The sequence below is a fragment of the Toxorhynchites rutilus genome, chromosome 2 (assembly GCF_029784135.1).
Source record: "Toxorhynchites rutilus septentrionalis strain SRP chromosome 2, ASM2978413v1, whole genome shotgun sequence".
NCBI classification, from domain to species: domain Eukaryota; kingdom Metazoa; phylum Arthropoda; class Insecta; order Diptera; family Culicidae; genus Toxorhynchites; species Toxorhynchites rutilus.
The window spans coordinates 137,641,280-137,655,502 of NC_073745.1; the positions used below are offsets into that span (position 1 = coordinate 137,641,280).

A 14,223-nucleotide genomic window follows, 5' to 3' on the forward strand; every position below is an offset into this window, starting at 1 on the left:
TCATTGCTCAATTTCTGGCAATTAGAAGACGGACACTCTCGCAAAGGTGGATACCCAGGAAGGCGAATTGTTTGATAGACAGATTTCATACGATGAATTCTTCCAGTTATTGCCAATTATCGGTTCCCTATTGAGTTGGCAAACCGATGGCGGTGGTTAAATTCAATTATACCAAATATTCCTTCAAGAGCGTGGTTCAAAGGTTTGGACGTAAGTCGTGACTTCATTCGTGTAATGAGTAGACTTATGTCCAACCACTACTCGCTAGATGTGCATCTCCACAGCATAAATTTTGTTCAAAGCAATGTCGGTCTGTGGGGAAACGGTTACGATGATATGATCAAGCAGTTTGGCAATGTACGGATAATTACGCGGCCAGAGAGTACATTTTGAATACAGCTCAAGGAAGACAACCCTATGGTCCTATCAGAGACGTGTTGGGAACTCGCGACATCTCCGCGAAGCTTATACGATTGAGCTTACAAATAAAAGAATTGAAAAAAGGAAGTCTTTCCGAATTACCTTTTTCAAGGCCGAAAGTTAGTTTCAGTTTTCCTGATTGGCCTTTAAAATCTAATACTAATACTAACGGGTGATTTTTTTCTGTTTCATTTCATTTCAGATCACGCGTGATTCGTGCCATGTGTCAAAATCAAAATTGTATAGTTTTCATTGCCATTCCATTATAGAAAGACTTACGAAAACTTACAAATCATTGAATTGTATTACCAAAATCAATGCTCTGTTGAAAATGTGTTGCGTTTTCGGTGAATGGGCTTCAAAAAATTCGCTTTTTTATCAAAAAATTATCTTTAGCGATAAAGCATATTTTTGGTTGAACGGATTTTAATTAGCCAAATTACAGCATTTGGTCCGATAAGCAGCCACAAGCAACACAAGATCTACAAATGCATCCCAAAAATGTACTGTTTGGTACAGTATGTGGTTCAGAGGAGTCATCAGCTTGAATTCCAACTTGTCATTGGCCAAATTACACGAGTTAAATCTGGGTGACACCCGCTTTCAATCAGACGGTGCCACACAGCGCGACTTGACGCCGGTGGACTATTTTTTGAGGGGGTCTGTCCAATCTCTTGTTTATGCAGATAAACTCTTGTTAATGCATCGATTCAAAAAAGGGGTATTTCAATAGGGACGCTACAAAAGTAGACCGATAAGGACAGCAAACGACGCCATATTTTTCCCCGCTCTCTTGACATTTCTTTTCAGTAAGGTTTGCCATTTCATAATATACAATCTAACGAGTCGAGATTATTAAAATTTACTACCGAAATTCGGAGTCAATGGCCTCGACTTGAGGGGTGCTACGTCTAGTGGAAAAATTTGAATCAGCAGGCACAGTATAAAATGTTCCCGTGCTAGTGAGACGAAAAAGTGCCCGTAGTGTGGAGAATATTGCTGCCGCTAGAGCATCAATTGAGGAAGACCCAAATCCGTCTCTCACACGTCGTTCTTAAACGTTGGGCATGTCTGTGACGTCATTGTGGCGAATTTCGCGAAAAGATCTTGGCCTACATCCTTACAAGATCAAATTGACGCAAGAGCTGGAGCCGCTTGACCACCAGAAGCATGTTCGAGAATTGGGCTGAGCAACAACTTGAAAATGATCCGGATTTTCATCGAAAAATCATCTTCAGCGATGAGGCTCATTTCTGGCTGAATGGCTTCGTCAATAAGCAAAATATGCGTTATTGGTCAGGCAGCAATCCACACGTACTCCATGAGTCACCATTGCACTCCGAAAAAATTATGGTGATGCGGTTTGTGGTTCGGCGGCCCTATTGGGCCGTACTTCTTCCGTGATGATCAAGACCGGCACGTTACTGTGAATGGAAATCGCTACCGCTAAATGATAACCAAATATTTTTGGCCCGAATTGGATGATTTGGACTTGTACAATATGTGGCTTACAACAGGACGGCGCCACAAACCACACAGCGAATTTAACAATCGATTTATTGAAAACCAATAATAAAGAATTTCGTCGATATGTTTTTGTTTTATTTAAAAAAAAACTATTGTAGCGCTCTTGAAAAAACCCGTGGTTCAGGACAACATCATTCTTGTTATCGGTAGTAGTCACTCTAAGAAATACCCCCAGCTTTGTATTTTTGGTTACTACAGTTAGAGGGCCGTCATCAGGTACAAACAATAGAATATACGCTTGGATTATATAGTGAATTTATTCAAATAGAACTGATAATTCCGCCATGAACTGCTTTTTCCTGCAGTACGGTAATCATCAGTAACTATCTCGAAAGTATATTTTCTAAAAAGTATGTAATTTAATTGTGTTCGCTACTACTACGTCAAATTGAGTCCAATGTGTAGTTCTAAAATTAAGTTCATTTTATAAGTTGTTTTTTATACACATTTGTTTCATGGTTTATCACTGATTGCAAAATTTATTCCTTGACTCACGTGACATAAGATTCATTTTTTATTGGTAGGAAATTGAGAATTCAAAAACAGCATTGAACTGATAGAATTAACGCACGAGGAAAACAAAAACATTTTCACGAGAAACCCAATGGGGCGGTTTATGTTTAGCTGCTGTTTATGAGCCACAAACATCGGTATAAATATCTATGCTGTCTGTGCTTATTGGATACCAATAGATTTTCACCGAGTGCTCTTCAATTGTTCTTAAAATGTCTTATATATATTGCGCTTAAGATATACACTGCAACATGTTATAGTTAATAGTAGGGATGATTTAAACACACGGTACCTGTTGAATGTGTCCTGCGGGAGCAATTTGTCTGTCATTTTTTTTTTGATACGTGGACAGCGCCATGGTCGTATATGATTTACTGAGTTTGCACTATTATCGCAAACAGACTGTTCGCTATAAATCGGACTTGTGCTGTTTACGATATATGATATACGCGTGTGTGAGTGAATATACTTTACGACTCTACGAAACGTAACGCAATTTGATGTTAAAACCACTGCGGTGAAGGAAACAGCAATTCTGGAAAGAGCAAAAGCAAAACAAAACAAACGTGATAGAGATGCAGTAAGGGTAGTCAAATTTGTATGGATCCAATTCCAGCGTTGGTAACTTGACGAATGAATTGAAAAGTATTTACATGATCGCATAATTCTGCCGTCTTTTTTCACAGTGTTCGGCCGCCAAACACAATAAGTCAGACATGCATTTAGTCAGGGAACGAATCGAGTAAATGCAATACTTTTCTATCCATTTGCTTTTGCATTCGTGGATATATAAACATTGTTTAAAATAATACATGAACTGAAATGATTCTTATTAGTGCTTAATAAATACCTTTTGTCGAAGATAATGTTTCAATAAATGTTTTATTCTGACTCTGTCTTTCGTAACATGGAACGTGATTCGGTGAGTACGAGTATGGCAGTTTGCATTCACATTCGCGTTGAGCCTTACCAGCTATATATTTGTTATGTTTTATTTATTCTAAATACCTTTTACACGCGTACGATATAACAAACAGCGCCTCCAAGAAAGTGTCTGTAAACTTGCAGAGGGCACAGGATACACTTTTCAATAAGCAGCAATTCGATTCGACGTGTCAACGAATAATATAAAGAGAACGATTCATTTACCTCAGTTTCAGACTCAGCAGTAATTTAAAGACAAGCAACATGGTTTTAGCTCGGTACAGCCATTTGACCCTGAATGAAACGAACACAACAATGGATTTAAGGTACGATCAACAATTCAATTACCTCCGCTAATGACAATCAACTTTTGATGAATACGTGTCACATGGTCTATTACAATATTCTCTTCCAGGGATGCTTCCAATACACAACGAATGTTTCCTAATGCAGAGTGTTCAACCTGATAAAAACCCCAAAGGCAACCCAGAACCGATGTTTTACAGATTCATCGAGGCATCAGATTCGCCGATAAATTTAGAAATTACAAAAATGAAGAATACCTGTTTGTATCAAGTACCGCCTTGTGGTAAAACGGTGCAAACATGGACGTTGAATGAAGGAAGGCAGATATTCTTCCTTGATTGCGTACTTGTCAGTGGACCCGATGGCAAGTGGAAGTTTCTAAACAAAGTCTCATTATCTTAAACAATTTTTTCGTCAATGTACCTTTTGAACACATTCCTCATGTGGCAATCCCAAAAACATACGACCGTGCGATCAAATAAAATTCATCCAAACAGTTTATGGGGAAACTCGGCTCACTTTGCCCCAACAGTGGTTATACGAAAACTATAAGTTCAATAGTGAATGTCTACTGCAAAAGCTTACGACATTGTGAATACCTTGCCAAATGTTATCTTAGTTCGAACTGCCTTTATCAGCCGGAAATCTTCAGCGAAAACAAGAACTGAAAAATACTTTATTTTCGGGCTCTTTTTAGTCGACACAGATTCAAGGACTATACTAGAGAGTATACCTGCTTCGCGTATCGTCCTATTCTCCATCACGACATCGTCAGTGCGTGAATGTGTGCAATACATCGGGAAAATCATGTCGATATTGCCTTTGCAAACAGATTTGAAACATTTGCCTGCAAAATTATGCGGTTGTTTTTGTTTTACTTGAGAACACTGACCTGCCGATGACTAAGGTGACCAGTAAAAAACTGCAACCTCTCGCAAAATATTTTTTTAAAGTGTAATGCTTCGACTGGAGCAGATTTCAATTTTGTAACTTAACTCGTTATGTTATGACATGACACATTTGGTAATAAACTAAATAGAAAAATCGATTAAAATTTTGATATTGTACAAACCGACTTACCTCGAGAATGTCTGAATTATTAATATTGGATTCTAGTATTACTTGTGTAGCTTGGGATACCTCTTTCACAATCATTGATGAACATAAGCGGGAAGAGAAGGTTCTACTCTCAAGATGAATCGAACAGCTTAGCAATATATATTTTGAAAAGGTCTCAGAAGGTACGCCTTCAATGACTGCGGCTCCTACTACGGTGGCGTTCAGCTGAACGGATTAAAAAAAAGCGTTGGAGTAAATACGACTTTCTGTTTATGATTCAGACATCACTTACCGCGTTTATTATAATGCTCACGGTCACGGTCGCGTTCACGCTTCTCATACCGTTCATGATCCCGATCCTTGTAATCCCTTCTGTCACGACGTCTATCATCGCGCTTAAAACGATCATCACGCTCTCTAGAAAACAAAACGGTTTGAAATTGAGACTTATCTTGATGATGTTTTAATCAGTGGCGTCTCGTGAGTAAATTGACTAGTTGTGCACCAACACGGCGACCCAAAACTTTTACTCAAAATTGCAAAATGGGAGTTAATAAGTGCTCGAATATTGTTTTCTTTATGCAATAATTTTAATGGATTGGCTGAACTATCTCGTTTTTCATCGTATCTCAAGCATTTCTGGGTCTAATTTTAAATTTGAGCTATTTTTCATAGTCGTGCGTAGTTGATATATGTTGTATATAAATTCAATATAACATTGCATAAGTTTAGATGCGCAATGGAGTATGATAGGATGTTTCTCAAATATAATATTACATTGTTTTACATTGTTGGACAAATTATTTTTTAAATTAAATTTCTTCTAACGATACAGTAATGAAATTATTCGTTCTGTGCGATGGGCAAATCGGTCAATTATGTTTTCAAGAAGCATTTTGTTTTCAATAGCCACAAGTATTAGCCTTCCAATTCGTTTCTCTCTCATCGTTGATCTTAAGTAGGTCTTCAGTCTACGAAGACCAGAAAACCTTAGTTCGACCGATGCTGTGGTTGATGGAAGCGTTAGTATTACCTGCGTGAAAATAATTTCCAAAAAATTATCGTCAAGATTGCTATCGATTAGTGTTTTTATAATCTCCTAAATTTTCTTCTTGTCAAATTCTAACTTTGTATATAACACTCGCAGTTCATTTCTTTATTACACTTTGTCAAAATTAGAGAATCGGCAACAAAGATCATCTATCAGCTGTTTGGGGAACTCCGAGTTGAAGAACTCAAATTCCAAATAAAATGCTTTACTTGTTAGAATAAGCTAATCGCATTTTCAGTTCGTCTCGGATGCGGTCGATATTTGACATGTCAATTTCTTCGACTCGCAATCGCGCTTTGGGAAAAAAACATTTCCTTGTTTTTGAATTATTCGTACAAGAGTGCAGCAAAACAATATTGAGAACATGCGCCTTACAATGAATATAATCAGCGTTTGGAAACGACTTCTTTGCGATCGCCTGGATTCCGCCTTTATCTACTGACATCACTCAAACTCCATCATATATTTGCGCAACCAGCTTAGCAGGTGATACGCCAAATTGCTGTAGTAAACTAACGACATGATTAGCTAAAACTGTACCGGACTTTTCACTACTAACCTCTCTCAATAACACAAATCTTTCGACGGGAATACTTGTAAAAGTTTAATTCATGACTAATGTCAAAGGGTCATGCGTTTTTGAACTTATATTTTATCATTACTACTCACCATCGTTCGAGCAATATCGTAGTGTTGTAGCCAACTGAGATTTCCTAGAGATATCAGTGATTTCGTCGATCATTACTGCAACGAAATCAGCTTGTTTTATTTCCTGCACGATCTGCTCTTGCATGGTGAATCCAACAATTTCCACCAACACATTCTGAATTGTTGCCGATCTTCCAGAAAATACTGCCGTGGCATTTTGAAGTCAGAAAACGACATACCTTTCGTAGCCAAAAAGTTACACATGTCCTTATAGTTTCCTCTATTTACAGACGATATGGTTTCATCGTGTCCTCGGAAGCTCAACCCATGTGAACTGAGAAGACAAACTAATTCAATGAGGGTTTTCATGTCTTCTTCGCAATTGAGTTATGTTTGTTTCTTGCGACTTCAACAGTATATTCTAACGCATCACAACGAGTTTTCTCAAACGTGCGGCATATTATGCTGTGTTCTTTGATAGCTAAGTGAGATTTTATAGCGAAAGATAGATGATTCAAATCTGCATATCCTACTCTGTTCCACACACTGTCTTCTGCTGGGTTCTGAAACAGCAAACAAGGCCAACAAAATAGCTTTACTTTAGTCTCTGAAACACATAGCCACTCCGCGTTGTAAGCTGTAGCATTAAAGTTCCGTGTAACTTTTTAACCATTTTCAACACAAGTCGTTTCAAACTTAGGACGGCTAGGTTAGGACGGCATACATTTGCCCGGTTAATTTTTGCACTGAAATATAAATGATATATTTCAAAGCAATAATTGGGCAAACGTATGCCTAACTAAAGGATCGTCTCCTATGTTTCAAAATAACCGGGCAATCGATGGAACACAGGTTTGTTTGCGAAAGGCCGCCGCTTCCGACGGCGGGTCGGCAAATGACAAAACACTGCATACAACAAGGCAACAACAATACAAATAATATTTGAATGCCAGTGCGAACATTAAAAATGCTATCTATTGTATTTCGGCTCCGGTGACGCTAATACGAAAGCACCTGATTTTTTAGTTTTTTCAGAGTAGAACGAATGTTTAAAACCGCGAAATTTGGAGAAAAAATCTGTTTTTTTTTAATTCAAACGAATTCCGAACAAAAACAAACAAACATCATAATTTTACTCGCTGGGCCACCTGGTTGTAAATCTAACGTAGATTCGTCGATTGAGAAACTGAAGCAAGAATCTCCTACACGTGCAAGCAAAAATATGCACGAAACAGACACTAATGTATTGGTCCATGATTGAACCCACAACCGTTCTCTTCTCTTGTGCACAACTTCCACTGCACGAAATTGTTGCCAACTCATTGGCAGTTTAGTTAACCAGAGCTTCAACACAATTTCATCAATCCGCGTGTAGAGATACGTAATTCTCGTGCACAAATGAAAGTGCGCGAGCTGGGAGAGCGTAGAATAAGTGATAGAAATAGAAACCAATGTTTTGCATCCTCGTTTCATGCCGTTCGTTTCCTTGACAATCAAGAACGCTTTGTTTTTCATACTTTCCACACGTTTTTTAATTGAATTATAGTCTGGGCTAATAAGCATAGTAGGGGCGCTTCATTTTTTTTTCAATTTGAAATATAGGTCGGACTCGATTATCCGGAGACTCGATTATCCGGGATTCGATTATCCGGAATTTTAGACTCGATTATCCGGAGAATTTTATTTTTGATTTTCGGAAATTTTGAATAATTTATATAATAATTCCATATTGAATAGCCAATATGGGTATCAAATGAAAGGGCTTGACTAGTAGAATACAGTTACAGGTAAACTTCGATATAACGTACATTCCACTTTCAAAATTGTACGTTATATCGAAGCATAATAAAGAACTCATAAACGTAGTCTATAATACATTATTGTGTTGCTGCTTAAGTAAAGTTAATGAATAACTTCAATCAGAAGACGAAGCCAGCCTTTCTCATGATGTTTCCCTTCGTACTGTTGATTACTGTTACTGTTAGCTTGATTCATTTAGAATCCGAAATCACAAAACCAGCTGTATTTCGGGATTGATTGAAGGTACAAAACTTGTTTTAGCATCACAATACAGATAATTCATTGTTCTATCAGGAAAAAAATATTGAATTTTTTTTTCCTCTACACTTTGGAAATGTGTACGTTATATCGAGGTAAAATGTACGTTCTATCGAGTGACGTTATATCGAGGGTACGTTATAACGAGGGTACGTTATGTCGAAGTTTCCCTGTATTTATGAAAAATACAAATCCAAGAAGGCCGCCACCACAAGATGGCGCCATATATATTTTTTCAAAACCCCATCAATATGGGTATCAAATGAAAGGGCTTGACTAGTAGAACACAGTTATTTATAGAAAATGCAAATCCAAGATGGCGGCCACAACAAAATGGTGGATTACATATTTTGTCAGAACCCCATCAATATGGGTATCAAATGAAAGGGCTTGACTAGTAGAATACAGTTATGTATGAAAAATGCAAATCCAAGATGGACGTCACCACAAGATGTGGTGCCATTTTTTTCCGCAATCCCTTCAATATGGGTATCAAATGAAAGGGCTTGACTAGTAGAACACAGTAGATCATGAGAAATATAAATCCAAGATGGCCGCAATTCCCAAATAACTGATTACTTTTTAATGGTTTCATTCAGCTTACCCTGTTTGTATGTATGTTTGAGTGTTCGTAGGATTTGCCCACATTAATTGAAATTTGACCCCGTTCCTGATCACTGATTGATCTGAAATTTGGAACATACCTTAAATTCTATTGCCATTATAAAACTGCGTATTCCATGATCTTGAAAAATTCAATTTGGCCGCCGCTAAAAAATGGCTGAATCGCTTGACTTGGAGAATACACTACATTATCAACAACACAAACATGAATGGAGGAACGGATGTGATAACTACTAACTGTTACTTGTCTAATTATTTTCTAGCTTTTAGTACATTAATCCGTATAACCTCAAAAGCTGTTTTAAGTAAATTATCTGTACCATTAGCATACTACAATGGTATCTCTACAATAAAACCATTCAATTTTTTTTAAATTTTTATTTCTTACCTAACTTTCTTCGGAAAATTTTAATTATTTACTGTTTTATATTAGTCAAATCATTTTATTTGATAACAATACTTAATTTCGATATAACGTACATTTTACTTTCAAAATTGTACTTTGTATCGAATTGTACGTTATATCGAAACATAATAAAAAACTCAGAAACGTAGCTTATATTACTTTATTGTGTTGCTGTTTGAGTAAGGTTAATGGATAAATTCAATTGAAAAACGAAGCCAACCTTTCTCATGATGTTTCTCTTCGTACTGTTGATTAAAATTTTAATCATTTAGAAAACAATCACAAAACAGTTGTAAAAAAAACTATTCAAAAAATTATTCCTTTGGACTTTGAAAATGTGTACGTTATAAAGAGGGTACGCTATATCGAAGTTTCCCTGTATTGCATAGAATGCATAGAATACATAGTCGACTATTTAGTGGTAGTTACCTTTTCTAATTTATGTTGTTCATAATGTAGTCTATTCTCCAAGTCAAGCCATTCAGCCATTTTTTAGGGGCGGCCAAATCGAATTTTCAAGCAGTTTTATAATGGCAGTATAATTGAAAGTATGTTCCAAATTTCAGAACAATCAGTGATCAGGAACGGGGTCAAATTTCAATTAATGTGGGGCAATCCTACAAACTCTCAAACATACATACAAACAGGGCAAGCTGAATGAAATCATTAAAAAGTAATCAGTTATTTGCGGACTGTGGCCATCTTGGATTTGAATTTTTCACGATCTGCTATGTTCTACTAGTCGAGCACTTTCATTTGATACCCATATTGATGTGGTTTTGAAAAAAAATATATATTTGGCGCCACTTTGTGGTGGCGGCCATTTTGGATTTGCATTTTTAATAAATAACTGTGTTCTACTAGTCAATCCCTTTCATTTGATACAGGTCAGACTCGATTATATACAGTATGGAAAAAAAAATATTTTTTTTATATTTCAAATATGACTTATTTCAAGAAGAAATGTAACCATTCAACGTTAAGGTGAAATTAGAGTGGCTATTACATGTACAGTGGGGTGAAAATAGTGATTTTTGGAGATTTTGCTTAATTTTTTACCAGGAGTTCTTTATATCGATATTGCCGCCAAATTAAGAAAGATAGAATTTGGGTGTCAAAAAACAAATTGTAGAGTTTGAGAGCTTCAATTTAATTGATAGGAACAATCCAATTAGTACAATTTTCAGGATAAAAGTAATAATAACACATTAAAAATTATTAACTTTTAAATTTTTCACTTCCAAAATGTTATTAAAATACACTAATTTAGATGTTCCACTACTACATCCTATACTAAATTTTCTCATCTTTCAAATGAAGGCAACATAGTTGTCCTCCGTAGCGTACGTTTTAGTGTAGAGCCAGTTTGAGGCAACAGAGTCCGAAACAGAAAAAAAGTTCTATAACTCTGTCATTGTTGAAATTCGAACATGTGCGTAGGATTTTTTTCATCAAATATGATCGCCTATCACCTTCTGAGAGAATCTGGATAAATTTATTTTTTTCATGTGAGAAAGGTGTTTTCTGACTTTAAGGGGATGAATCAAAAATCAAATTCCTCTTTTATATTCAAAAAACAAAAAATACTTTTTTGACTCGATTATCCGGAGAATTCGATTATCTGGAGTGAAAAAAAAAAAATCAATACTCCGGATAATCGAGTCCGACCTGTGCAGGCTGTGCAGTGCACGAGGTACACATATGGACAAGACGCCACTAGTTTTAATGAAAACCTACCTCGATCTGCGATCATCACGTTTTTTCTCCCGTCTGCGATCATCGTCTCGTCGCCTTTCATCAACTCTGGATGTTCCTTTCTTTCTAGCCTCTATCATTTCTTCCACAGCTTGTCGAAGTTTGGAATAACTGTAAATAAGGTTTCGTCAATTTCGAAGCGCACGTACAAATCACAACGAGCTTACCCTAAATGTTGTTTGCCAGTAAGATGATCATCAATTCGCTGCTGTGCATCACCTACAATGAGAAATGCACCGCATACCTTGCAAACCTCCATCTGCTTTTCCTGGGCTGCAGCAATTTCTGCGGTTACAGACCAACCGTTTGATTCGTGTTGTTTTATCAGAGAATCTTTTTCCTCCTTCAGCTGATCGCACATTTGCATGAGGCCCTGAGATCAAATAAATAAAGCAAACGTTATTTTGAATAATTAACGGATTATAGATGACAAATGACACTCTTACCTGTGCTTGCTCGACATCCCCGCGAATTCCAGCTTCCTCAGCCTCACGTACTAGCTTGTTTATCTTTTCGGTCAGCGTATTAATTTGATCCTGTTGCTTGGAAACTGGCCGACCTTCCAACTTACTATTCATCAGGAGCAATCTTTGTTTTCCTTTGACTATCTTGCGATCAACTTCGTTGATCATGTTACTGCAAAACCGCAAAAAATCCTCTTCGTACTGGGTTTTCTTTCGAGATGGCTTAGCGTTTTCAAACAGCTTCTTCGCCTCTTCGTCGTGCAATTTACCACACTGACCCAAATCGGCCCTCGTATTGACAAACAAATCATGGGGACAGAATTTTACCATGAAATATGTGCAAAACTGTAAGTACGGAACAAAAGCTCACAAAATTCATCCTCCCCTAGCCTTCTCAATATTGAACTTACCTCCTCATCCTCCCAATTCAATTCTTTGTTTTTAACCGATGGATCAAGATTTCGATTTCTTCCCATCAGCTCGTCCAGCAACTGTCTGGCAACGTCCACCATGATTGATATTCACTCGAATTGTCAATTTTTTGGCTTCCCACTATCTCTACTTTTTGCTTCGCGACGAAACGCCGAAATAAAAACTCGTATTTTCTCTACAATATTACACCTATTCAGTGAAAAAATAACTGAGAAATGTAGCTCCAAGAAAAACGATCTATTTAGAAAATCTTTCACGACCCCTCTGTAACTATTCAGGATAAATTATGAATTTTTCTTCACTATTCGAAGAACTATCAAGTGAATTGCGACGTGATTTTTACCCTTTGTCTCAAAGTTATCAAAATCGTTCCTTCCAAGGTGAATAGAAACAATCTAATTGATGGCAGTGCCACAGTTGATTAGCACTCAGAGAAATTGTGACATTTTTTTAGATCATCAATGCGGTCGTTCGATAATTGGGAGTTTATTGAATTTTTTTATTCCAATATTTTGGAAGAAATTAACATCTTTGAAATGTTTTGAATGGCCGATGAATAAATTCTTGCGCATTTTTTTATTTTTAATGATATTTTTTATTAAAATTTATAAACTAGTTTATCTTAAATATAAAATAATATAAAATCTACCAATGTTCTAATTTTATAATGACGATTTTTTATAATCATTGTATGTTTAGATTAGATTGCATATTTGAGTAGTTTCTATTTGCAGATAAAACGAAAAATACACTATTCAATGGGTATTGAACCAAAAGAACAGGAAAAAACATGGATTTACTTATTTCCTTAATAATTAAATCCAATTCCATCTAATATTCGTGGAGAATAATTTCGCTAACAAACCGTCCTGAGGGTCTTCCTAATGCCTAATTGCTTGCATATCCGCTACTAAGCGAATGATCATGAGATCATCACTCAGGGCCCTCAATTGTGTGCTACTAGTCCAAATGAAATAATCAGATGGAATGGATTCTATACATGATCTATGCGTCCTGTCCGTTGCGCTACTCGTCGTTTGACGTCAAGTGTTTTGTGAAGGCCAGAATAAGTACTCATTGAAAATGCGTCTTCAAATCAGGCGGTACACAAATAAGTACTGTAATTATGTAATCGTGGAGACAAAAAGCGTTACACAAGAAGATAATAAATATTTTTATTAACGCGTTAAGTATCTTTATTTCTCTGGACATTACATTGGTGATGAGAAAGGGATCCGAAAACACCGTGAAACAACGAAAGTTACAATCTGGAAGCAATATCACCAGGATTTAAAAAAAAACAAAAGCAGCACGTATTTGTCTGTCCACTGACATCTTTCTTCAATAACTTATATATCGGACTTATAAAATTAGGTAAATTTTCTATGAATTTGGCGTAGTAGTTCGTTGACCCTGCAGATGCTCTGACCTCAGTAACATTCTTCGGTTCAGGCGCATTTCGAATTGCGAAAACTCAGGAAACCTGCAATTCGAGATGCGCCTGAAGTTCGAAGATTGTTAGTGAAGAGCAACTAGTTGTCTTCCTTGAAAATGGGCAATCGATACCATCCTTCCACTCCTCGGGTAGCTGTTCTGTTTTCCAAATTCTGGCAATCTGTCGATGCAGAGAATTGACTTTTCCGGGCGACTGTTTATACCATTTTTTCCAGTCGATCTGTTGTTCTTCACTTCACTTCAGATTTATTGTTAGATATCGTTCTCAACTTCACCTACCCAAGATGTATAGAAGTATTACTACTGTATTGCTCTCGAATTTCCTTTTTTGATTCAACCATTGTCAATATTTATACAATTGTCACTACTGAAAGAGGTAAGAAAATAACATGTTATGTATAAAATTGCACAGAATTAAATTTATTCCAAACTCATCCCAATCAAATAATATTTTATGACTATAACATTGTGATTTATGGAAAGAACTACAAACCTTCCATAAACTCACATTGCAAAATTTAAAACTTACTATAGAGCAAAGCTAATTCAATGTTTATTTAAATTGGTATTTTTATACAGCG

The 14,223-nt window shown here is 36.5% G+C and overlaps 1 protein-coding gene across 5 annotated transcripts; it reads right to left on the minus strand.

Annotated features, from left to right (window-relative positions):
* Positions 1 to 2,185: 2,185 nt before the first annotated feature.
* On the minus strand, positions 2,186 to 12,536 carry LOC129768912 (luc7-like protein 3). 5 transcript variants are annotated; one of them, XR_008741764.1, is made up of 8 exons: positions 12,166 to 12,536; positions 11,738 to 12,100; positions 11,459 to 11,664; positions 11,274 to 11,402; positions 5,042 to 5,166; positions 4,424 to 4,974; positions 4,290 to 4,364; positions 2,186 to 4,236 (listed from the first exon to the last, which is right to left on the minus strand). XR_008741764.1 is itself a non-coding variant. In XM_055770855.1 (6 exons), exons 1-6 carry the CDS (start codon positions 12,265 to 12,267, stop codon positions 4,940 to 4,942), a joined length of 960 nt encoding a protein of 319 aa, XP_055626830.1. In that variant the 5' UTR covers positions 12,268 to 12,536; the 3' UTR covers positions 2,186 to 4,939. The 5 variants fall into 5 exon arrangements, 1 of the variants encoding a protein (XP_055626830.1); XR_008741765.1 differs by lacking the exon at positions 4,290 to 4,364 and having other exon boundaries at positions 2,186 to 2,995; positions 4,771 to 4,974; XR_008741762.1 differs by having other exon boundaries at positions 2,186 to 4,364.
* Positions 12,537 to 14,223: the final 1,687 nt, after the last annotated feature.